The sequence below is a fragment of the Bos grunniens genome, chromosome 3 (genome assembly GCF_055505025.1).
Source record: "Bos grunniens cultivar Pamir isolate PY7600 chromosome 3, Bosgru_T2T1.0, whole genome shotgun sequence".
Lineage (NCBI taxonomy): Eukaryota > Metazoa > Chordata > Mammalia > Artiodactyla > Bovidae > Bos > Bos grunniens.
The window spans coordinates 67,805,425-67,831,325 of NC_141167.1; the positions used below are offsets into that span (position 1 = coordinate 67,805,425).

At 40.5% G+C, this 25,901-nt stretch overlaps 1 protein-coding gene across 3 annotated transcripts in view; it reads left to right on the forward strand.

The window, feature by feature from the left end:
* The window catches only part of LRRC8C (leucine rich repeat containing 8 VRAC subunit C), a 97,983-nt gene extending 86,213 nt beyond the window's left edge, over positions 1–11,770 (forward strand). For all 3 annotated transcript variants that reach the window (XM_086391075.1, XM_086391078.1, XM_086391077.1), the window contains one exon: positions 4,459–11,770. In XM_086391075.1, the coding sequence (XP_086247201.1) occupies positions 4,459–6,732 (2,274 nt within the window). In that variant the 3' untranslated portion in view covers positions 6,733–11,770. The remainder of the gene's footprint in view (positions 1–4,458) is intronic.
* The last annotated feature ends 14,131 nt before the right edge of the window (positions 11,771–25,901 follow it).

A 25,901-nucleotide genomic window follows, 5' to 3' on the forward strand; every position in this document is an offset into this window, starting at 1 on the left:
CCACTGCAGAGCAAATGGGTTTGGGTCCTGGCTGGGGAACTAAGATGCTGTGCTGCACAGCCAAAAAATAATAATTATTATTCTCAAATCTGTTCTTAGAGTAGTAACTTTCTTACCTTGATATATCGTGGATCAGATTCTCCTGTTCATCTTGCTTTTTAAATTTTTTCTCTACCCCTTGACCCCATTTCTTTCCCCTCTTTCTCACCCTTCCCCTACATAAACACACTGTGTAGGTGTAGCTCTAGTCTCGATGCTTTTTTCCTCCAAAGGCAGTCTGAGAGTTGTCCCTAGAAGAAAAGCATTGCATTTCTCATCTGTGTGACACATGTATGGTACAAGCTGGTGGTGATGGTCTGAGCCTTGATGTTCTGCAGAACAGGATATGGTGGTGGGGCTTTCTTCCTGCTCTTACCCTAAGCACTCTTCCTTAGTCCTGCACTGCAGCCTGGAACCCTACCATTATTCTTTGGGGAAAAAAAAATTGCAGCTATTCTTTAAGGCTTATTTTGTACTCTAATCTTTAAATTTCTGGATTAGGTAAAGAGAAGTGAGATATAGGTTTAATTGGGCAAGCTACTCAAAAGAGCAGAAAAGTTGAAACAAAATCTTTTAAGTTCTTACAAGCTGCTGTTTACAAATATCCCACAAAACACCCCTTACTCTTTTCTTTTTTAAAGGAAGCCTTTCTGTCTTCTCTTTTACTGTACCTTTGAAAACATTGATGCTTTTCCCAGTTCTTCTCAGTGTTGGAGTGTTTACAGTAATCATAGAAAGTAACTTCCTTCCTCTCTTCTATGGCTACTGCACTGTTTAAATCCCCACCGTCTTTTCTCTTGGGCTCGGCAGCCTGCCCTCTTCCTTCTCATAGTGCCAGATAGACAACCTGCCATCACATCTTTGGGAATTCAACTCCAAGCTGTATCCCTGCTGGAGTCTTCTTGTAATGTGTCCTCTTAGCAGTATGAGCAGCTATTTTGCTTAGCTATTTGGACTAAATTCCAGCATCTTTTTCTACTCTCTGCTCATTTCTGACTAGTTAACAGCTTCTGGAAAGGATATCACTGTCTTTACCTTCCTGGGATTTAAATAAGCACATTTTAAAATGACATCTTGAAAGATTGAAAGAAATATGACATCGGAAAGCTGAGAGGAACTTCCAGAGTTCATCTATATATTACCTTCCTACGTTGGGCCATTCTCTTAAAGCCATCGTAGCAGAAGTTTGGAGAAACGAGCAGACTGCCTGAAGTGGTGCTGTTTCATTGCTGTATGAAGGTTGGCAAGCTGTTGAAGTTCGCTGAAGCTTAGTTGGGTTCTTCTGTAGAATGTGGAGAAAATGACCTACTTCTGTAGCATGGCAGATGCTAGCCAATCAAGTGCGTTTGTCCTGAATATAAAGAGGTATCCCAGGAGGGCACACAACTGAGCCAGGGAGACACAAGCAGGATTTCAGGCCACACTTGCCCCTCAGCTGGACACCCTGGTGCCTGGCATAACCTGAAACCCTCTGCAGCAGCCAGGCTCTGGAGGTTAATCATCTGCCCCCATGAGGAGTGAGTCTGGAGAAGGGCAGGGCAGGAGGCAGTACTGGGACCATCTGGGTGCTTGGCAGGGACTTAGAACCTCCAAAAGGTACCTACCTGCCTTTTTACCTTCTGGCTGATCTTGCTTTACACCAATGCGTCTATGTTTTCATCACATCATTAACAATGTCATATTAACATACTTGGAGAAAGAAATGGCAACCAACTCCAGTATACTTACCGGAAAAATGCTATACACAGAGGAGACTGGTGGCCTGTAGTCCATGGGGTCACAAAAAATCAGACATGACTGAGCACAGCACAGCATTAACATCCTAGCTCAAAGGTCTCACTCTTGGAGAAGGTGCTGGGGAAGCATCTCTGTCCATACTGGTCTCTAGCCCCCACCTTTTGCCTGCCTCACAGGTGTGTTCAATCACTCAGTTGTGTCCAACTCTTTGCAACTTCATCAACTGTAGCCCGCCAGGCTCCTCTGTACATGGGATTTCCCAGGCAAGAATACTGGAGTGGGTTGCCATTTCCTTCTCCAGATAATTGAAGCTTCACAGATAATTGGAGCATTAAATGAGACTACAGTTGGGAAAACAGCTAGAACATGACCCCAGCCACTGAATTTCTTTTTCTGTTTGATATTTCTTCAGGGTAGACTCTAACATCTGTCTAGGTTTTCTCCTACTATTTTCTGTTCCAGGGGTTTCCATGGTACAGTGCTTGACCCCAAGAAATATAAAGGATGCCCTATTGAAATATGAGATTAAAATGAAAACTTTATGTTTATTTTAAACCTAAAGGAAAAATAAGCTTTCTAATATTTGGCTGATGGATTGGCAATACTTTATGGTTATAATTATAAATAGGCATATGTGAGTGAGTGAAAGCCACTCAGTTGTGTCCAATTCTTTGTAACCCCATGGACTATACAGTCCATGGAATTCTCCAGGCCAGAATACTGGAGTGGGTAGCCTTTCCCTTCTCCAGGGGATGTTCCCAACCCAGGGATCGAACACAGGTCTCCCTCACTGCAGGCAGATTCTTTACCAGCCAAGCCACCAGAGAAGCCCATAGACATATATATGCACACAAATATGGACGTGTTTAACACTTTTTTTCCTCTGATACAGGTAAGTGATTAAAATGTTTGTTTGAAGACATTCTCAAACATTCTCACACCACTGTAGTCATGGAACCCTCTGAATGCAGTCACATTTGTTTTTCTTCCCTGCCTTCTTCTGATTTCCATAGTAAATGGTAGCCCCTGGTGTATCTTCTAGTCTACAGGGCGTTTATATATCTTTATAAACAAAACTTCCTCTCTTCCCCCTAACCTCATTCTTTCATTGTTATCCACATAGGATATGGGAAGAGATAAGCTTTTCCCCTAAAACATGTATAACTTTAAAAGGTAATTTGTTACTTAGGATGAAGTAAAATTGAGATCTTTTTTATTTAATCCTAGAAACTCAGTAAAATAAAATAAGAATGTGGGTTCTGGGTCCAGGTGGCCTGAGCTAGATGACATTAAGCAAGTTGCCTAACCTTTCTGTGCTTTCGTCTCCTCATCTGTGAAACTGGGGTAAAAAGAGTAATCTGCCTCATCAGGTTAAGGTGACAATTTTTTTTTTTTCCCAAGCTGAATTTATTTATTTATTTATTTTAAAATTTTATTTTATTTTTAAACTTTACAATATTGTGTTAGTTTAAGGTGACAACTGAAATAAGTAATATCTTTGACATTTTTGGAATAGAATTGCATATTAAACACAACAGAAAGTTTGTTGCTGCCATCACTGTAATCACTGTCCTTAACTTTATCCCTAGGAAAGATCCACACCCAGAACTATGCAACTCTGAGTTGGAAGGGCTAGCATCCGTGTCAGTTCTAGACTCATCCACTTTCTCAGCAAATATATACTGGTGGTCTCCTATATCAGATACTCAACTAAGGGCTGGACGCTCCACTGCATTGTCAAACCTTGTACAACACTTCTCTCTAGGGGCGTGTATCTCCCACGTCACCAACTTGTGGTCATATTCCTGGTGCCATAACAGTCCACTTTGTAATAGACTCAGTGTACACTTCGTGTACTTCTTCCTGAAGATGATTCCTCCAGGTTGATTCAAAGTGTAGTTTGCCTCATCCTATTTCATCTTTGGGAAGAAAGTGTTCTCTCTTACTGAAATTGCAATCTTATGAGACTGCAGGACTTAGTAGGGCTTAATATGATTTTCAACAAACTGAAGCATTAGTAGAGGAATAGAAGTTAATGTGATATTTTGTGTGAAAAGCAGCAAGTTTAGACATAACTATTTTACTATCAAACATTTCTATAGTCTTTCATCTCTCTGAATAAATAGCTTTTAAAAAAGCATAGTAAATTCCCATTTTATTAAAACTAGACATATTCATCTATGCATGACTAGGATATGGGTAGAAAGAAAAGAGGAAATGATAAAGACAGGAATTTCTCCCATATTTCCTCCTTTTAATCCTTTTATTTCTCGTACAGAAACTAATATAATGTTGGGAGCCATCCAATTCAAGACTGAATCTGATAAGAGGATGTACTTCCGAGACCAATGACTGATTCCCCAAAGGCTTCAGTGAAAGAAGAAATGCAAACTTTTTTAAAATACGTGAAATGTTCTTCAAATATTTGTCATGCACTGTTCTGTGTGCTGACAAAACTGCTCCATTTTGTGTCATGAGTTAGATGTGGCAAACAAAGATAAGCATTTCATTTTTCTAACCTGTGGGCTAAGAATAAAAATCTCGTGCTGGAATTGAACATTGTATTCTCCAGGCAAAGGAAATGGACGTTTATTGGATGTTACTGCTGCTTTCCTTCTCACTAATGACATTATGAAAGCTCTTTGAGTAATATAATTTGGAAATATTATTTCTGTGTTTCAGGTCATGCAAGACAAGATAATCTGCCTTCCGAAAAGAGTACAGCCTTCTCAGAACCAGTCTTCTGTTTCAAATGTCTCTCAAGCAGTGGCCAGTACCACCCCACTGCCTCCACCCAAACCATCTCCTTCTAACCCAGTCACTGTGGAAATGAAAGGGCTGAAGACAGATTTGGACCTTCAGCAGTACAGCTTTATTAACCAGATGTGCTATGAGCGAGCCCTCCACTGGTACGCCAAGTATTTCCCATACCTAGTCCTCATTCATACCCTGGTCTTCATGCTCTGCAGCAACTTTTGGTTCAAGTTCCCTGGCTCCAGCTCCAAAATAGAACATTTCATCTCAATCCTGGGGAAGTGTTTTGACTCTCCCTGGACCACACGAGCCTTATCTGAAGTGTCTGGGGAGGACTCAGAAGAGAAGGACAACAGGAAGAACAACATGAGCAGGTCCAACACCACCCAGTCTGGTCCAGAAGGCAGTCTGGTCAATTCTCAGTCTTTAAAGTCAATTCCTGAGAAGTTTGTGGTTGACAAATCCACTGCAGGGGCTCTGGATAAGAAGGAGGGTGAGCAGGCAAAAGCTTTATTTGAGAAGGTGAAGAAGTTCCGGCTGCACGTAGAAGAAGGTGATATACTATATGCCATGTATGTTCGTCAGACTGTACTTAAGGTTATAAAATTCCTAATCATCATTGCATATAATAGTGCCCTGGTTTCCAAAGTCCAATTTACAGTGGACTGTAATGTTGACATTCAGGACATGACTGGATATAAAAACTTTTCTTGCAATCATACCATGGCACACTTGTTTTCAAAACTCTCCTTTTGCTACCTGTGCTTTGTAAGTATCTACGGATTGACGTGCCTTTATACGTTGTACTGGCTGTTCTACCGTTCTCTGAAGGAGTACTCTTTTGAGTATGTCAGGCAGGAGACTGGAATTGATGATATTCCAGACGTGAAAAATGACTTTGCTTTTATGCTTCATATGATAGATCAGTATGACCCTCTGTATTCCAAGAGATTCGCAGTGTTCCTATCTGAAGTGAGTGAAAACAAATTAAAGCAGCTGAACTTAAATAATGAGTGGACTCCAGATAAACTGAGGCAGAAGCTGCAGACAAATGCCCATAACCGCTTAGAACTGCCTCTCATCATGCTCTCTGGCCTTCCAGACACTGTTTTTGAAATCACAGAGTTGCAGTCCCTAAAACTTGAAATCATTAAGAACGTCATGATACCAGCCACAATCGCGCAGCTAGACAATCTCCAGGAGCTTTCTCTACACCAGTGCTCAGTCAAAATCCATAGCGCAGCATTGTCTTTCCTGAAGGAGAATCTCAAGGTCTTGAGCGTCAAGTTTGATGACATGAGGGAGCTGCCCCCCTGGATGTATGGCCTCCGGAACCTGGAGGAACTCTACCTGGTTGGCTCTCTAAGTCACGATATTTCCAGAAATGTCACCCTTGAGTCTCTGCGGGATCTCAAAAGCCTTAAAATTCTCTCGATCAAAAGCAATGTTTCCAAAATCCCACAGGCAGTGGTTGATGTTTCCAGCCATCTCCAGAAGATGTGCATACACAACGATGGCACCAAGCTGGTGATGCTCAACAACCTGAAGAAGATGACCAACCTGACAGAGCTGGAGCTGGTCCACTGTGACCTGGAGCGCATCCCTCACGCCGTATTCAGCCTGCTCAGCCTCCAGGAATTGGACCTCAAGGAAAATAATCTGAAATCCATAGAAGAGATCGTTAGCTTCCAGCACTTGAGAAAGCTGACAGTGTTGAAACTCTGGCATAACAGCATCACCTACATCCCAGAGCATATCAAGAAACTCACCAGCCTGGAGCGTCTGTCCTTCAGTCACAATAAAATCGAGGTGCTGCCTTCCCACCTCTTCCTATGCAACAAAATCCGTTACCTGGACTTGTCCTACAATGACATTCGATTTATCCCACCTGAGATCGGAGTTCTACAAAGTTTACAGTATTTTTCCATCACTTGTAACAAAGTGGAGAGCCTTCCAGATGAACTCTACTTCTGTAAGAAACTCAAAACTCTGAAGATTGGGAAAAACAGCCTATCAGTACTTTCCCCCAAAATTGGAAATTTGTTATTTCTTTCCTATTTAGATGTTAAAGGCAATCACTTTGAAATCCTCCCTCCTGAACTGGGTGACTGTCGGGCTTTGAAGCGAGCTGGTTTAGTTGTAGAAGACGCTCTGTTTGAAACCCTGCCTTCTGATGTCCGGGAGCAAATGAAAACTGAATAACTTATTTTTGTTTAACGTTTGACTGAAACATGCTTCTACCAAATACAGTATAAATAATTAGGTAGTCTTAATGCCTTTCCTACTTTATTATTATTTTTCTTCTTTTTCGCACAAAACAAAATGTACACAAAGAATGAGTAAGGAGTATGTATTTTTTAATAAAAATTTAATTGTATTTTTTCAATATTAGTATTTTAAAGATTTATTTGTCCTGGAACCTAATGTATCTATTATTGTTTTCTACTGACAGAGACAGATGGTTCCACCTGTTTTTGTTTGGTTTTTTTGTTTGTTTGCTTGCTTGCTTGCTTGTTTGTTTTGGTTTTTTGGTAAATTCTTGTGGAAGGAAGGGAATTTTAGGTTGCATGCTTTTGGTATTTTTTAAATCGATGAAGATACTTTGCCAAGGTCATTTTTTAGCTTGTTTACATCTGTACAGGGTCTTTATTTTTGTTTTCATTGTATACATTGTATGTGTATCAAGGAATCTCTGCTAGTTATTTTAATACCAGCTGCCTTCTGCATTGGTCAAGTATTTCGTTGTATAGAAAACTCTTCTCTGGAGTATAAGCTCACATAAGTGCATTGTCATGGACTATTATTTTCAAAATTTCCCCTTGCCTCCAGCAGAACCCTAAATTGTATTCTTTCACATACCTGACAGTTATTTATCATTAGGCAAGGATTTTTTAAGTGAGTAAGGACGATAATCTTCCATGGTCAGCTTGCTTGGATTGGTCGTTTATAATTTAACTGATGTACATTACTACCAACATTTTTAAAATGTTGAAAATATTTCCTTCAGTGAAAAAGGAAATGCAGAAACTCCTCCCCTTTAATATCAATGTTGTTATGTAGTTGTGGTGAACAACCTTAGAAAAGCTAATTTATTTTAATTAAAATAGCTAATTAAATTTAAAAATCAGAATCAGAAGCCTGCTTTTTAGTAATTTAATCATCTTTGATATCTTGATATGTGAATACATCCGATGGGAAAAAAAAAAAAACAGTGCTACTAAAGCACCCTGCTAAAGAGCTGGTGCGCTCCAGCTAGGCGCGCTGGTTCCTCTGGGCAGTGTGGCAGTGGTGACCTCTATTCAAATTCTGCCTGTTACACAAACTAATCAATGTATACACACACATATATATGTATTAATCAATCTCCCTCAAGTCAGCCCTTGCTATGAATGCTAGTGATGCAAGCACAGAAACTCTATCTGTTCTCTTTGGCTTAAAAAAGTTTATCTCATCTAAAATAATTCTATTCCTTTATTTTTTTAAGTGTGAAAAAATAGCTGAGTGGATATCACTTAGAAATAATTTTTGCCTGGTGGCCAGCAGAGTTTTTATTTTATCTCTATACTAAAAAATCCAGCATAGTGGAAAGTGAAAGTAGCTCAGTCGTGTCTGAGTCTTTTGACCCCATGGACTATACAGTCCATGGGATTCTCCAGGCCAGAATACTGGAGTGGGTAGCCATTCCCTTTCCCAGGGGATCTTCCCAACCCACGATCAAACCCATGTCTCCCACATTGCAGGCGGATTCTTTACCAGCTGAGCCCCCAGGGAATCCCAAAATGTATGGGTCTTGGGCAAAAGTTTTCACTGATTATTAAACTGTGTAGAACAGGAAAATGGAAACACTATTTGTGCCCTCAATCCAGGACCAGTGCTATCTATCATGGGAATTTTGTTTCATGTTCCAACTTCACACTCACTGTTTTCAGAACCCTAGTCTGATCTAAGACGGTTTTGTGACTTAACAAAAAAAAAAGTAGGAAGATGGTTTGGGTTTCAAAATGCTGGTTTTAAAAGTTACTCCTTGATCCTGGTAAATTTGCTTAATGACACTTTGAGTCATACACGGGACACAGCTCTACAAACTACTCAGCAGATACATGTACCTCCATTGTATTTTAAATGTTATGATACATCATGGGGTAAAGGATTTGGGGAAGAGATGCTTTTCATTTATTGAATAATTTAATCATGTAGACCAAAGTGCTTTGCTGTTTCTGCTCCATGTTTAAGTGTTAGAATGGTGATTTTGTATACCTGGTTTATTTTGACCTGGAATTGAAACAATATGTTTAAAATAGCAACACGGTTTTACTTCTTTGATAAAATATTCAATTCTAGTATGTTTTTAGGATCTTGATTATGAACCATGAATTGTATTTAGAGACATAGCACTACCTGTTTTAAACAAACACACCTGGAAGATTGTCCGTCACTGAGCATGACAAGAATACCCCTGTTGAAAGGTGAGCTTTGATAACTACTGTTAAGACACTGGGTGCATTATTCTTCTGGATAAAATTTATACTTGTTTTCTATATCACCCTTAAAAAGGGATCTATTCAGGTTAAACATCATATTTATGCTGAAATCTTTATCTGGTGTTAACTTATAATCTCCCATGGGTTCATAACTGAAGTAAGTAACTAGTAATTAGTCTTTGTGACAACTTGCTCAAAATGTCAAAATAATTTTATTTACTTCCTTAATGATTTCACAGGTTGACCCTAACCTAAGTTCTAAATAACATCCAGTAAATCAGTATAGTTCTGAGTTTATGGTTTAACTAGGAAGGAAAATTCCTAGATGTTTGTTAGATTTTATAAAAATTCAAAATGTTCGAACTTCATCTTGAGTCTCAATTTTCCAACTTGACCCTTTTAAATATTGTATATTTTTGTTCACATTCTTAAGTAAAAAGCATTTAATTACTCTTTAGCCGTTAAATGGGAAACTCAGGTAAATGAACTGCTGACTTTTCTAAAGTTCTTTAATGAATCAACTCAGTGTTAAAAGGAGTATTTACCTAATCCTTTTCATATTTTTACAAGTGCTCTTGCTAAAAAGGAACAACTAGCTCTATTTCTCCAACTTCTATAAGATTCATGAGAAACTGCCTATGTAAATATAAAAGCATCATACATACTCAAGTCCTATGGCTACTGGACACCCTTGGTGAGTATGCTTTTTGGTCAGTTTTAATGGTTAAGTATAGATCAGTTGTTGGTGCATGGTCCGGTTGAAACACAACATCTAAGTATATCCTAGTGGAACTCACCTAAAAAGACCACACCTCAGAAAACTAGTTATTTGTTGGGTTTTCACTCACTCTGTTTTGTTTTTAGTACAATGGTTTTTAACATATGTGTTCTTGATTCAGTGAAACCTGTTATTTACACTGGTGAATTTTCTGATTGTTCACCCACCTTTCCCCTGCCTTAGGTTTCCCATGTAGTTAGTGCAATGAGTTCTAACAATTTCCACAGCATCCCATGTGCAGGCACTACTTTTTCAGAAAGGCTTGGAAAATAAGCCTGCTGTGAGTATTCTGTTCATTTATAGGTGCCTCCTTCTCTGCCTCTGAAGCCATCTTTACAGAGAGGGGCTTAGCAACCTGAAGTATTCCATGAGTTACTGGGGATGAACAAAGTTCATGTTTTTGCAACATGCTCTCTTATGATTTCTGTTATAAGAAAGGGAAGAAAAAAATATTTACATCTGTTGTTACCATTCCCCCCAAGAGTTTTGCTGTGGTTTATGTTCCTAATTCCAAGAAAAGTTCATTTTTTAAGTAGTGTTTTACTCTCTAATGTAGTGTAGTGATAGTCACTCAGCCGTGTCTGATTCTTTGCTACCCCATGGATTGTAGCCCACCAGGCTCCTCTGTCCATGGGATTTCATAGCAAATACCTGATCAGTAGTAGTGATATATTTATTATACTTAAACAGTGATCCACCTTTATGCAAACTGCAGTATTTAGTAGAAAAGAGATAAGCTTCTAGACAACTTAAATTTGTGTTTAGAAACTAAATTGATTCAGTTTGTGTTCTCCTATGAATCTTGAATGTGATAATGCTATTCAAGCAGTTCACATTTTTGGTAGGATCTCAATAACTCAGGGTAGGTAGGGTTCCATAGCAAAATAGCACAGTTATTAGTGAGGGGAATGCCTCAAGGGTCTGTAAGATTTTCTCTTTTTTTTTTTTTTTTTCCTGTCTATTCAGACACATTGTAAGAAAACTTGGACAGTCTCAGACCTGCAATTGATTTTTCAGATTGAGGCCTCAGTGACATGCTTCTAATACAATTTCATACCAGTCTTTCAAACTAGCTATCCACTCTTACTCCATCTTCTCAGAGACTTTCACTGGTAAAGGTAACATGCTTAAATTCATTTTGGGGAGACAGGGAGGAGAGAAGCTCTCCTCTCACGCCAAGGAATTTTTTCTTTTTATTCAGTTCAGTTCAGTTCAGTCACTCAGTCGTGTCTGACTCTTTGTGACCCCGTGAATCGCAGTACGCCAGGCTTCCCTGTCCATCACCAACTCCCGGAGTTCACTCAGACTCACGTGCATTGAGTCCGTGATGCCATCCAGCCATCTCATCCTCTGTCAACCCTTTTCCTCCTGCCCCCAACCCCTCCCAGCATCAGAGTCTTTTCCAATGAGTCAACTCTTCTCATGAGATGGCCAAAGTACTGGAGTTTCAGCTTTAGCATCATTCCTTCCAAAGAACACCCAGGGCTGATCTCCTTTAAAATGGACTGGTTGGATCTCCTTGCAGTCCAAGGGACTCTCAAGAGTCTTCTGCAACACCACAGTTCAAAAGCATCAATTCTTCGGGGCTCAGACCTCAAAAAGGGGTATATAACTTCAAACAGTTTTTTGGTCCTGTTAAATAACAGTTCCTATACATGGTTTTGGATATGGTATAAATTTGCTTTCTGCTGAACATTGTTCACTCTCTCATATGATTCTGCCTATTTAATGAATATTTTTTTGTGGGGTTGAAACTCAATGCCTTATGTGGTCACTTAGATTTCCTTTTGCTGCTCGTTTCCTCTTACTGTATATGTTCAGATTTTGTCAGTGCTGGCAAAACCTCCAAGACTGTCAAGAAAATGCTTGAAAGTTGATCTGTCATAGTGTAAATTCATGATACAATGTCTTAATGTTATTTGGCTATGTAGTACATAGGAAGAGAAAATAAATTAAATAAAATCGTTTTTGTAATTTAAAATTGAGATCAGACCCTTTCTTATTTATTTGTAGAAATCATGTTTCTCTTTTGCATTTCTCTTGTGTTTTTACATATTCTGTTACCAAGGCTCCCCGTACTCTGCAGGAAATAGGCTGCATGCATTTTTTTCACTTTGTATTTGGCTAGTTTCTGCAATTGTGACTAATGATTTCCTTCCTTAATTCTCTGTACTGCATCTACCTAAGGTGCCCCTGGAGTTTCATTTGGGTCATTAGTGCCTTGCTGTGTAATCTGGAGTGCAGTTTCTATGTATTTGCCAGATCAGACTGTACAATGGCTGTCCAGCCCAGGTCTCAGTAAATACTTTTATGGTAATAATTGGGTCTACTTAAAGAAATCAGAATGTTTCTGTACAACTAGAAAGACTTCCCTAGTTAAACACATACACTCCAAGCATAGGGAAGTACTTAATAAAATAACTTTATGAACCACTTATGCATAAGAAAATTGTGGATGGTAACTTTGAAGCTAAATTATCATTTTACAAATTTTTCTGTAGTTATTTATGACTCAGTTATTTCACTGATAATCAACTGATAGTCCTTTGGGAAAGAACTGTCGAGATAAGGAGAGATTGTGAGTGTGATGAGAGAGGCCTTGCGAATATGTGTACAGAAACTTAGAAGGAATTATGGGAGAGTGCTGAAGAAACTTTGGAGACGAGCTGAGATGGGCAGCAGATCAGAAACATCTCGTGATTCCAGTGCAAGTTGCACAAATAAAAAGTGTCCACTGCCACCTCCCACCACCCCATCTTCCAGTCCTTTCGTGTACACAGAACATCGAGATAAACACTAAAATTAACTCAGTTGTTTCAGTTAGCAAGGTACAGGATAAGCACTTTGATTTAGATAGAGAGATATATGAAAGTCACTAAAATAAGCAGCGTACTTAAACAGCCATAACACCAGGCCTGTGTGTTTCTGAATGTATATTTGAATGTCATTCTAAATATCCAAGCAGGAAAAAGTGAAAAGCTCTTCATAAGCTGCATTATTTTTATGTATAAATCTTTGAATACAGGTTATAATTTAGGTTTCATATTTAAGCATCTGTGAACAAATCAAGGTATGAGTGAACATTTATGTGATCAGGCATACCACAGTGATGAAGTTTTCAGAGTCTGGATATTTTGCATAAAAAGCACAGCACTAGGGCACTTCCCTGGTGGTCCTGTGGATGAGAATCTGCCTTGCAATACAGGGGACATGGGTTCAATCCCTGGTTCGGGAACTAAAATCCCACATGCCGCAGAGTAACTAAGCCCATGCACTGCAACTACTGAGCCCAGATGCCGAGTCTGTACACCACAGAGAAAGATTCCACATGATGCAGTGAAGAATCTGTATGCTACCATTGAGACCTGACTCAGCCAAATAAATAATAATAATAAAATAAATAAATATTTTTAAAAACAAAGCATCAGGCAAAGATTTTATCACCAAACATCTTAACCAAACTCGCCATTCTGATTATTGTGATTCAGGGGTTCCTCTGTTGTAAAGTTTGGAAACAGTTAGAAGATGGTCTTTCTCTTTATTTTTTTTTAGTCCTTTAATTAATTTTTTGAACTGTTGATTCACAATGTTGCTATTGTTATTACACAGCGAAGTGATTCAGATATAAAGATATTGCTGCTGCTATTTAGTTGCTAAGTCTTGTCTGACTCTTTTCCAACCCCATGAACTGTAGCCTGTCAGGCTCCTCTGTCCATGGGATTTCCTAGGCAAGAATACTGGAGTAGGTTGCCATTTTCTTTCTCCAGGGGATCTTCCCAACTCAGGGACTGAACCTACCTGTCTTGCTTGGCAGGTGGATTCTTTACCACTGAGCCACCTGGGAAGCCCCAGATATATGGATATAAAAAAATATATATTCTTTTTCAGATTTTTTCCATTATAGGTTATTAAAAGATATTGACTATAGTCCCCTGTGCTATGCATTAGGTCCCTGTGGAATTAATTTTATTTCAACTCAGGTTACATCTAGACATCACCATTAAAAAGTATTTAGTTCCATTCTTATTAGTATAATATGATAATTACCTGATCAGGTAATACAGATCTTGGGAAAAGTGACACAAAAAGGCCACATATAAGTTTTGCATTTTATATCTCTTCCATAATTCTTCTAAGAAAAATATCAACTCCTCAGCAGTGATTTTGGTATAGGGATAAACAACATTTTTGTCTGAATTACAAAGTTCTTGGGATTCCATTGTAATTTCACATAGACTATCTGGAATAATTTTGTTAAAATCATACTCTAAGTAACATTTGAACAGCTTTCAACTTGTCAGGCTGATTCAGTCCAAGAATAAATAAAATCAATACAAGAACATGAAGCTACATCATTGTAAACTTGAGAAATAAATGTCCACAAATTTATGAAGTAGTAGGTGTGTTCCATTTATTCTATTGAGTTATATGTATAAATTACAGTTCTTAATGATTTAAATTGCTCCATGAAAAATACTTTATGATGTAGCCAGTCTCAACAAAAACCTGAGGGCATGTACATTAATGACCACTAAAGTGGTGTTAAAGAAAAATTAATCTTGATACTTGTTAGAATGGTAAGAAAGACTTTATTTAGAACTTATTATTTATTCAGGGTTGTTTCTTAATTCTCCCAGGTTCTAGCCTCTGGTAATGTGACTTATAGACTTTCTTGGAAGTCACATTCTGAACCTTAACAGTATCAGCATATTCAGAGGTTTAGTTGTTTTATGCATCCAGAAACAAAGATAGGATGCTAACTCTCCTTACTTTGGTGAGGAATTGTTTTCCCCACTTTGGTTGTTTTTTCAAATTGAAGTACATTTCATTAACAATGTTGTCGCTTCAGGTGTACAGAAAATTGATTGGGTTTTATATATATATATATATATGTATATATATATATGTATGTATATGTGTGTATATATACTCCTTTCCAGATTATTTTCCATTATAGGTTATTACAAGAAGTGAGGAAGTATTTAAAATGAGTTCATGCTTGTAAAATTGGAAACTAGAGATTCAGCTTCAATCAAAACTATTCACTCTAAGCATTTAGCTATATAAATATTTTGTAAGTCCAGATAACCTCTCAGAGAAACTGAACTGGTGTCTAATGGGAAATATGAAAAATGTCAGAGGGATTAAATACCTGGTTTATTTACATAAGGCGTTTGTTTGTTATGAGGGCACGGGGGATAGAGGTGTGATTGACTTAACCGGGAGCCTCCTGATGAAGGATGCTCAGTGCACTTTCTAAACTTCAGGCTGATTCATTGCCCTTCAGTTCTATCAACAATGTTAAAACCATCAAATCTCAATTATGGAAAACTAGCTAGATCATTATTTTCAGAAAACTTCTCCTAAGTCAGAAACTATTGAAAGCTTTAACTATAAATCTGATCAAGAACTCATATCAAAAATGCCTGAAAGTTTACTGCAAAACCTTGTAGAAAATGCTTGTAAGACAGAATTTGCATTCTAGGTTGTTTTAAAATATTTAGACTCATAGACATTTTTTTCTTATGTGTACAAGGAGGAAACAAACATTATACAAAAATGTGTCTAGGACTCTAAATGCTTTAAATAGACATGACAATAAAGGAGTTATCGATAACCTCAGATATGCAGCTGACACCACCCTTATGGCAGAAAGTGAAGAGGAACTAAAGAGCTTCTTCATGGTGAAAGAGGAGAGTGAAAAAGCTGGCTTAAAACTCCACATTCAAAAAACAAAGATGGTGACATGCGGTCCCATCACTTCATGGCAAACAGATGGGGAACAATGGAAACAGTGACAGACTTTGTTTTCTTGGGCTCCAAAATCACTGCAGATGGTGACTACAGCCACAAAATTAAAAGACGTTTGTTCCTTGGAAGAAAAGCAACGACAAACCTTGACAGTGTATTAAAAAGCAGAGACATTACTTTGCTGACAAAGGTCTGTCTAGTCAAAGCTATGGCTTTTCCATTAGTCATCTATGCATGTGAGAGTTGGACCATAGAAAAGGCTGAGCACTGAAGAATTGATGCTTTTGAACTGTGGTATTGGAGAAGACTCTTGAGATTCCCTTGGACTGCAAGGAGATCCAACCAGCCAATCCTAAAGGAAATCAATCCTGAATATTCATTAGAAGGACTGATGCTGAAGGTGAAGCTCCAATACTTTGGCCACCTGATGTGAATAGCCAATTCATTAGAAAAGACCCTGATGCTGGGAAAGATTGAAGACAGAAGGAGAAGGGGATGAGAGAGGATGAGATGGTTAGATGGCATCACTGACTCAATGGATATGAGTTTGAGCAAGCACTGGGAGCTGGTGAAGGATAGGGAAGCTTGGCATGCTGCAGTCCATGGGGTCTCAAAAAGTTGGACACAACTGAGCAATTGAACAACAGCAATTGATTAGACAGGGATTCACAGGTTGTTAAATATTCATAAAAATGCCCCTTCTATCTTCAATCCTATCCATCCAAATCTAATTTTGGCTCTACTTATACTAAGATCCCAGAGATGTTTTAAAAGAATTTTAAGACATTAAGAATTTCTCTCAAGACTTTCTACATGCCTTGACTTACCAGTTGTACTATGATTATTTTAAGACTTACCATGAAAAAAAAAAAAAAAAAGACTTACCATGTCTCTTCTTCCAGAGTTGTAGTTCCAATGATTGCGGAAACCAAGACCTATTTTATTTTTGTATTTTTCTAAGTGCTTCTCATTCTGACTTCTATGAAATGAATCCTGAAAAACCATTTCATTAACGGAGAGCCTTGGAGCTATGAAGGGCCATGGTCCCTGTTCAAACTGGTTCTTGAATGTAGTTGTAACAAACTACCACACACTGGGTGGGTTAAACAAACAGTTATTGTTCGTAGTTCTAGGTCAAGGTGTCATCAGAGTTGGTTTCTCCTGATGGTCATGAGGGAGAAACTGTTTCATAAGTCTGTGGTTTGCAGGCAATCTTTGGTAATCCTCAGCTGATGGATGCATCACCTGATCTCTACCTCCATCTTCATTAGGAGGTGTTATCACAGGCATTACCCCTGTGTGTCTCTTGTTTTAAGTACACAGTAATATTGGATCTGAGCCCATACTGATGCCATCATCTTAACTTGATAATCTGCAAAGACCTTATTTCCAAATAATTTCACATTCACAGGTAGGGGTTAGGACTTCTTCTTTGGGAGAGGGGACACAATTCATGACACTAAGCAAGATATTTCTTTCTTGATAAAGCTATTAAATTCTAGGTTTCTTAGAAACATGGGATTTGGAGGCCTTGGTTGATCCAAAGGTTTTCATATAGTATTCCAAGAAGCTCTAACTCTCCGAAAATGTATCTCAGAAGGACTCAGAGACCAGATAGGTCTCCTGCTTTCATATCTGTACTACTTACTATTGCCTTGTAAAAAACAAAACCAAAAATGTAATACTGCTGCTACTAAGGCGCCTCAGTCGTGTCTGACTCTGTGCGACCCCAGAGATGGCAGCCCACCAGGCTCCCCCGTCCCTGGGATTCTCCAGGCAAGAACACTGGAGTGGGTTGCCATTTCCTTCTCCAATGCATGAAAGTGAAAAGTGAACGTGAAGTCACTCAGTCGTGTCCAACCCTCAGCAACCCCATGGACTGCAGCCTTCCAGGCTCTTCCATCCATAGGATTTTCCAGGCAAGAGTACTGGAGTGGGGTGCCATTGCCTTCTCCAAAAAACGTTAATAGGGTGAAGCAATTATTTATTACACTCCCAGATTCTGTGGATAAGGAATTTGGAAAGGGCACAGCAAAGGCAGCTTATCTCTGCCCCATGGTATCTGAGACCCCGGTTGGGAAAACTTGGTGGATGGATGCTAAAAGCGTCTGGAGATGTCTCTACTCCCACGTGTGGCGTTTGATTCTGGCTGTTGGCTGGAAACTCCTTGGGCCTCTCCACACAGCATGGGAAGCTTCAGGGTAGCCAGAGATCTTAGATGATAACTGAGGGTTCCAAGGTTGCTATTTCAACAGGCAGAAAGTATACAGCATCACCTTTTATGACCTCACTTCTGCTATATTCTATTGGTGGTGGTTGTTGTTCAGTCTCTAAGTCATGTCCAACTCTTTGCAACCCCATGGACTGCAGCACGCCAGGCTTCTGTCCTTCACTAGCCACCCGAGCTTGCTCAAACTCATGTCCATTGAGTCAGTGATGCCATCTAGCCATCTTATCCTCTGTGGCCCACTTCTCCTTTTGCCCTCAACCTTTCCCAGCATCAGGGTCTTTTCTCTTAGTTGAAATAGTTGTAAATCTTGTCCATGTCAGGGGCAGAGGAGTAGGGACACAGAAACCCACTTTTCGATGGAAGGAGTGTCTATGTCCATCCACATACGTGGAACAGGAGATACTGTTGAGACAAATCTGAGAAAAATATAATCTGACACACTACCCACACCATCCTCTTCAACTATTGGGCAGCACCTCTCTACTGCTGATGTTCACTGGCACTTGTAGCTAAGAAATGCGGGATCCATAGAGGCCAAGCACACTCACAAACTTCCCACAACCTGTCAGTATGTCCAGTGATTATTATAAAAAACTAGAGAATTGAGAAAGCTAGCATTTTCTTCACTTCTTTGTTTCTAATTTCTTTGGGAAAGCTGGGAGAGCCTGGCAGAATTTCTAGTATGAAATAACTGGAAGAAAGCCATCATTTCATTTTATTGAAATCTATTAAAGATCATCAGCTTTTTGACCGAGTATAAGCAAGGTGCATTCAGAAATTTTATTTGATATCACATGTTTCTCCCAATGTTAGCCAAAAGTTCCTCCATTCCTCAGAGATGCGTGTGTACACTATACATGCACACACCCCTGGTCTGTGACACAAACTCTTCAGAGGAAAAGTCCTGTCACTCTGTGGGGGAAAGCACCGTGCTCCCTTTGTCAAGCTTCTCAGTTAATGTTCCTTTCCAAACACAGAAGCCTTCCTCCCACCCTAGTTCCCTACCTGACAAACCCTCACAGTGACTGCAGGACAGGCAGCAAGAACAGGTCTATTAAGCCTCCGACCTCTTCCTTGCAGCAGCAGTCTCTGTTAGGTCCCACCCTTCTAGCTCAGGAGGAACATTTGGGGGCTCCAAAAGTTTTCTAGGAATTAATTACTCATGAACAAAGGAACCAGAAAAGTCTCAGAGATGTTTTCCAGCAGACAATTAAAGCTAACGAGTTGCAGCTGGGCAGCTTGCCCTGCAGCAGTTGAGGTGAAGTATGTGTTGCTGACTTAAGATCTGCGTTCTCCCTGTGTATGTATGTGCTCAGTCATGTCCAAGTCTTTGCAACCCCATGGACTATAGCCTGTCAGGCTCCTCTGCCCATGAAATTTTCTAGGCAAGAATACTGGAGTGGGGTGCCACGCCCTCCTCCAGAAGATCTTCCCAACCCAGAGATTGAACCCATGTCTCTTGCATCTCCTGCATTGGTAGGCTTCCCTTGTAGCTCAGACAGTAAAGAATCTGCCTGCAATGCAGGAGACCTGGCTTCAGTCCCTGGGTTGGGAATCGTTGCTTTGAGCTTCACTTCTTTAACTATTCCTCCTGTCTTCAAAATTTCCTGCCTTTCTCCTTCCCTCTGAAGGTCCCAAATCCCCAAGTTGAATCCTCACTCCTCATCCCTCTTCCTTCTTACCTCAGCCACAGCGATGTCATTTACTTCTGGGGCTTTGCAGGTGTTCTAGAGCCACTCACAGATCTCTGCCTCTAGTTACCCCTTCTCTTCTGCCTCTCACTTCCACCTGCCTTCTGGGCATTTCTGCTTGTCCTGTTAACTGAAGAGATGTCTTAAATGTATCTAGAGCAAATCTCATCGAAGCAAAACTGGTCAGGGCAACAGCCTCCTTCATGGTCTCCCCACAAACCTCTCATCCCTCCATCCTCGCTTTCTCTTCTACATCGCTAGTTTTCCAAAGTGTAGTTCTGATTATATTACCCCTCTGTTCAAAAATCTTCTCACTGTCTTCTTAATACAGTCTTAGAATTCCTTTCATGATCTAACACAATCCGGGCCTGACCTGCATTTCCAACACAGGCCCTGTTATCCAATGCAAACTCTAATTGTCACTCTCCATATACCTTCTCTATGACTTTGGGAGGGTGAATGTGAACTCTCTGATGTCTGTTTATGTTAAAGATGTCCATATTTTGGTCTTTCCCAAGAAGCTCTAAAATATTACATAACAATGCTGGTACCAATTCTGTCCTTACTAAGTTGTAAATTTCTTTTCTTAAAATGTATTTTATTGACATATAGTTGATTTATAATGTTAATTTCTGCTGTACAGAAAAGTGATTCATATGTGTATATATTTCATATATGTATATACACACATTCTTTTTTGTATTATTTTCTATTACAGTTTTATCACAGGATATTGAATGTAGTTCCCTATTCTATACAGTAGAGCTTGCTTATCTATTCTATATATAATTGCTTACATCTGCTCATCCCAAACTCCCAATCCATTCCTCTCCAACTCCCTGTCCTACTTGGCAACCATGAATCTGTTCTCCATGTCTGTGAGTCTGTTTCTGTTTCATAATTTCATTTGTGTCCTATTTTAGATTTAAATATAAGTGATATCATATGATATTTGTCTTTCTCTTTCTGATTTACTTCACTTAGTAAGATAATCTGTAGTTCTATCCATGTTGCTGCAAATGGCATATTTCATTGTTTGTCGCTGAGTAGGCTTCAGCAGTATGTGAACCAAGAACTTCCAGATGTATAAGCTGGGTTTAGAAAAGGCAGGGAAACTAAAGATCAAATTGCCAACATTCATTGGATCACAGAGAAAGCAAAGGAATTCCAGAAAAACATCTACTTCTGTTTTACTGACTATGCTAAAGCCTTTGACTATATGGATCACAACAAACTGTGGAAAATTCTTCAAGAGATGGGAATACAAGACAACCTTACCTGTGTCCTTAGAAACCTGTATGTAGGCCAAGAAATAACAGAACTGGACATGGAACAACAGACTGGTTCAAAATTGTGAAAGGAGTACAACAAGGCTGTATATTGTCACCCTGCCTATTTAACTTATATGCAAAGTACAACATGTGAAATGCCTGGGTGGATGACTCACAAGCTAGAATCAAGATTGTTGGGAGAAACATCAACAACCTGAGATATGCAGATGATACCACTGTAATGGCAGAAAGTGACAGGAACCAAAGAGCCTCTTGATGAGGGTGAAAGAGGAGAGTGATAAAGCTGGCTTGAAATTCAACTTTCAAAAAACCAAGATCATGGCACCTGGTCCCATCACTTCATAGCAAATAGAAGGGGAAAAAGTGGAAGCAGTGACAGATTTTATTTTTCTTCAGCTCCAAAATCACTGCACATGGTGACTGCAGCCATGAAATTAAAAGACACTTGCTCCTTGGAAGAAAAGCTATGACAAACCTAGACAGCATATTAAAAAGCAGAGACATCATTTTGCCAGCAAAGATCCATATCATCAAAGCTATGGTTTTTCCAGTAGTCATGAGTGAGACTTGGACCATAAAGAAGGCTAAGCACTGAGAAATTGATGCTTTCTAATTGTGGTGCTAGAGAAGACTCTTTTGAGAGTCACTTGGACTGCAAGGACATCAAACTAGTCAATCCTAAAAGAAATCAACCCTGAATATTCATTGGAAGGACTGATGCTGAAGCTGAAGCTCCAATACTTAGGCCACCTGATGGGAAGAGCTGACTCATTAGAAAGCACCCTGATGCTGGGAAAGATTGAAGGCATAAGGAGAAGGAGGCAACAGAGGATGAAATGATTAGATAGCATCACCAACTCAATGGACATGAATTTGACCAAACTCCAAGAGGTAGTGGAGGACAAGGAAGTCTGGCATGCTGCAGTCCCTGGGGTCAGAGTCGGACAAAACTTAGTGACTGAAAAACCACCACAACAAAGTATTCCTTTGTATATTCATACCACGTCTTCTTTATCCAGTAAACATCTTTTCATAGGTTCTCACTGAACCTGGTTCCAATCAAGATAAAGACAATCTGTACTCTTGAAATCCTACTTGCACATTTGAAATTCTACTTGCACCCGCAGCCACAAATCATAGCTATTTTCAAGGTCTCTATGATACAACTTTAAGTTTGATAGCCAGAAAGTAAAATGAAATGACAATGTAGTAATATTGCAGTCAACCAAATGACTGGTTAGCTATATAGTGGAGCAGTTATCAGGGACTGTGAGGAAGGAAAGCTTGTTTACTTTTCTTGAAAGTTCAGATGCTGAAAGCTAACTGGAGATATGGGGAGGAAGGGCTAGAGCTCAAAGGCTGGCTGCCTCATAGCATGTGAATTCAAACCAGAGTTTATATCTCATCTTGGCCACTGTCTAGATGTGTATATTGGGGCAAATCCCTCAGCTCCTTGAGTCATAGTCTCCTCATCATAAAATGGGTGAGTGGTAAGGGGAGGGGTACACATCCTAAGGGCTCTTGTGATGATTAGTGTGTGATGTGTAAGACACGCTTAGGTCAGTGCTCGTACTCAAGAAATCAGCTAATGTTACAATGACTATGGACTGAGCTCTGGCTAATGTAAAAAGTACTCTACAATACTGCACTTTCCTAAAGTTAACACTCATTTTGCATCTAGAATGTTCTAGGCATTGTCTTAAAGGCATTGTCCTTTGCCCTCAAGGACCTGGAGCATCCCAGAGAGCCACAGATAAGCGATTACCATTGGGCAACATGCTGAGCAGTGCAGCAGGCATGTAAATACAGCAAGTCACCCCTTTTTATCTTCAGGGGATTGGTTCTGTGGACCGTAAAAGCCCAGAAAACTGCAAATAGGAAAAGAATGTATTTGGGGGTCTGAAAAATTGTATTTCATGAGACACAGATTCAGGTAAAGCCAAAAGAGTGTTACAAGGAAATGAAAGAGTCAGGGGCTTATAAAGGCAAAAGCCATGAGGCTGTATTCTGACGTAAGAAAAGAAATATTTGTCCTTAAGGGCTGACACCAGTTGTTTTAACGTAAGTGTTGAGTGAGCATCTTGAGTTTCTGGCATTTGTTCTGGTTGCTTGCATTAAGACAGTCGTAGTCAAAAGGTCTGATTCTATCTAGGAGAGATGAGTACAAGCCACAGTTCCTCAATGGCTCCACAGCTTCATTTAGACAGCTCTCTTAGCAACACTGGTCATATTGATTTTCCTTTCACAGCACCAGGACCCCTTGCAGATACAAAAATCTGTGGCTGCTCAAGTCCCTCATATAAAATAATGTAGAATAATCTGCCCTCTGTATCCACAGAACCAACTGCACTACTCTGAAAACACAGGCACTTTCTCTAACAACGAGCATTTTCTGAGTACATCACAGGGACCAGACATTATTTTAGGTGCTGAAGGATCATAAATGAATATGATTCCTGTGTTTAAACAGTTCATAATCCAGTAGGAAATGACTGGATTGTTCCCAATAGCTACAGTGTATACTGAGATCTCACCTAGATGTCCATTCACACTACATGTGAGCACAGAGAAGATGCAGTCAGATTCACCTGATGATAGGAAGGGTTTCAGGAGGTGAATCTGAACTGGGTCCAGAAGCAGGTGATGCCCAGGCAGAAGTGAGAGCACTGCGGGGAAAGAGATTTCCGAGTGAGCATGGAGGTCTGAGAGACACATGACGTTATTGGAGGGCTTAGGAGCAGGGAAGGATCAAGAACCTTTGAAGTGATGGGAAGTAAGGATGGATAGATTAGCTTGAGGATGCCCTGGATATGCCACCAACACCAGAGAGCTCTTTGATTTATCCTTCAGGTGGTGGGAAACAGGAAGGAATTTAATCCTACCCTGTTATATTCCAAGCCTGGACAATCTTACAGAGGCTGTCTGAGATCTTCCTCTCTGTTTTCAAATCCTTGTGAAAAGAAAAAAAACTACCATCTGGTCTTGAGGAAAACCAAAGACTGCAAAGAGGAGCCAAGCGTGGGCAGACTGACAATGCCCAGAGCAAATTTGGCCGAGCATAATGAGACTCATAAGCAGTAATGTGTTGCTTTAACTTGTCCTTGGCACTGGGAGACCTCAGGGAAACCACCCAGCAGATTCAATCTCCTTTGTCCCTGCCTCTTCCTCTCCTTTCACACCCTAGTTTCTTCCTTTGCTTTGCTGCCATTTTTTTTTTTTTTTTTAATAGACCAGCTGATTGCAGGAAACTTGCCCTGTTCAGAGTCTGGAAAGTCATAACGGAAACCACTCAATTAAACTGAACTCTGAGTAGTATTCTCAGGGCAAAACTTCTCCCTCTGCCTCTGCCCCTTGCGGTTTTGGGATGTTCATTTGGAGGTGCCATTGGTCTCAGGGCACAACAGGATGTACAGCTGTACCTGCCCACCCTCTCTGAAGCCAGCTCCCGGCTGAGCCCAGGCTGCCTGCTTGAGTCACTTGGGCTGGATGGCCCAGACCAGGAGATGCGGAGGAAGACGTGGTTAGACTCAGCCAAATGTCCCTGTCTGACCTCTGCTCTTTTTCTGTCCTCAGAGGAAAGGTGGTGCTTTCCTGCCCACAGAACTTAATTTCCATTTCCCCATTCCTTACCATGCTGTACTCCTGTCCCACCTCTTGGGGAGAATGGGATTTGGTGTTTCACATGGACAGCACTCTGCAGAATCCCCTTTTTCTCAAAACCAAGGGCTTTGATGGGCCTACTGGGAAGACTACACGTTGAAAGCCAAAGGTTATCCCCCTTCTCTGCTGATTCCATTTCTTAGTTTCTTTGCACGTCCTGCCTCCCTCAGGGTGAGGCTCGGTTTCTGGCAGGTCCCCATGACCCAGCCACAGTGGGAGCATCTCGTAACCCATGTTCACCCTGACTAAACCAGGGGAGCCCCTAATCTGATCTCAGCTGGTGAGGCAGCAGCAAACAGTGGCATGAAGCAAGATGTTAATTCCCTGCCCAGGAAATAAACCTGGGTAGCCTAGATGAGAACCAGGAATCCTAGCCACTAGACCGGCAAGGGCTAGAGGCTAGAAGCTATTGTTTTCCTGGATCTCAGCCCCAAGTGAAAAATGTGTTTATCATGGAGGCAGAAACTGGAAATGCAGCTACAAAGTTTATTATTAGAGACATAGCACAGCAATAAGTGGGAGAGCACATAGAGATGTAGTTGTTTAGTTAAGAGAGGAGCGAGGCAGAGATACACACCCAGAGAGAAGAGGAGGAGTGCAGCAAAGACACGCACTCAGTCGTGTCCAACTCTTTGCCAACCCCATAGACTGCAGCCCACCAGGCTCCTCTGTCCATGGGGATTCTCCAAGCAAGAATACTAGAGTGGGTTGCCATGCCCTCCTCCAGGGGACCTTCCTGACCCAGGAATCGATCCCACATTTCTTGCATCTCCTTCATTGGCAGGCGAGGCCCAGCAAAGAGGTGGGTAAGTCATTTATGTAGGTCAGTTCTTCTGGGTCTTTGTCTTCCTTCAGGCCAATTATCTGGTTTCTTTTTCTACCCTGGGACCCTCCCCTGGGGTGTACACACACCCCTCAGCCAAGATGGACCTTGAAGTGAAGGCTTCTGAGAGAAGCAAGCCTCATTATGGTCTGGCATTGGCTACCAAGTGACAAACTGTCATGTCTGACTCTGCAATCCCAGAGACTACAGCCTGCCAGGCAAGAATACTGGAGTGGGTTGACATTTCCTTCTCCTGGGGATCTTCCTGACCCAGGGATCGAACCCAGGTCTCCTGCATTGTGGGCAGATTCTTTACGAACTAAGCTACTAGAGAAGACCCCTGGTCTGGCATTAACCCCTGACTTTTGACCCACAAAGAGCCTTTCTGGGCATGTATAGCATCTCCCTTGTCCCAAAAGAGTGGGGAGTAGAGATCCCTTAATCTTTTACTCAGAGTTTTGCTTCTCTTTTTCCTTGCTATGACTATTACCTTCAGGTGTTTACAAGAGACAAACGCTGACTATTTACCCTGTTTCTGTTGTTAATTCCATTTTGGAGGGCAAACAGAGGCTGATTATAAATGCCTCAGCTGAAGCCCATCTAACTCTTGTCTCAGGAAATGCAAACGGGAGGCTAGTTGTAAATGGCTAACCTGGAGCCCATCT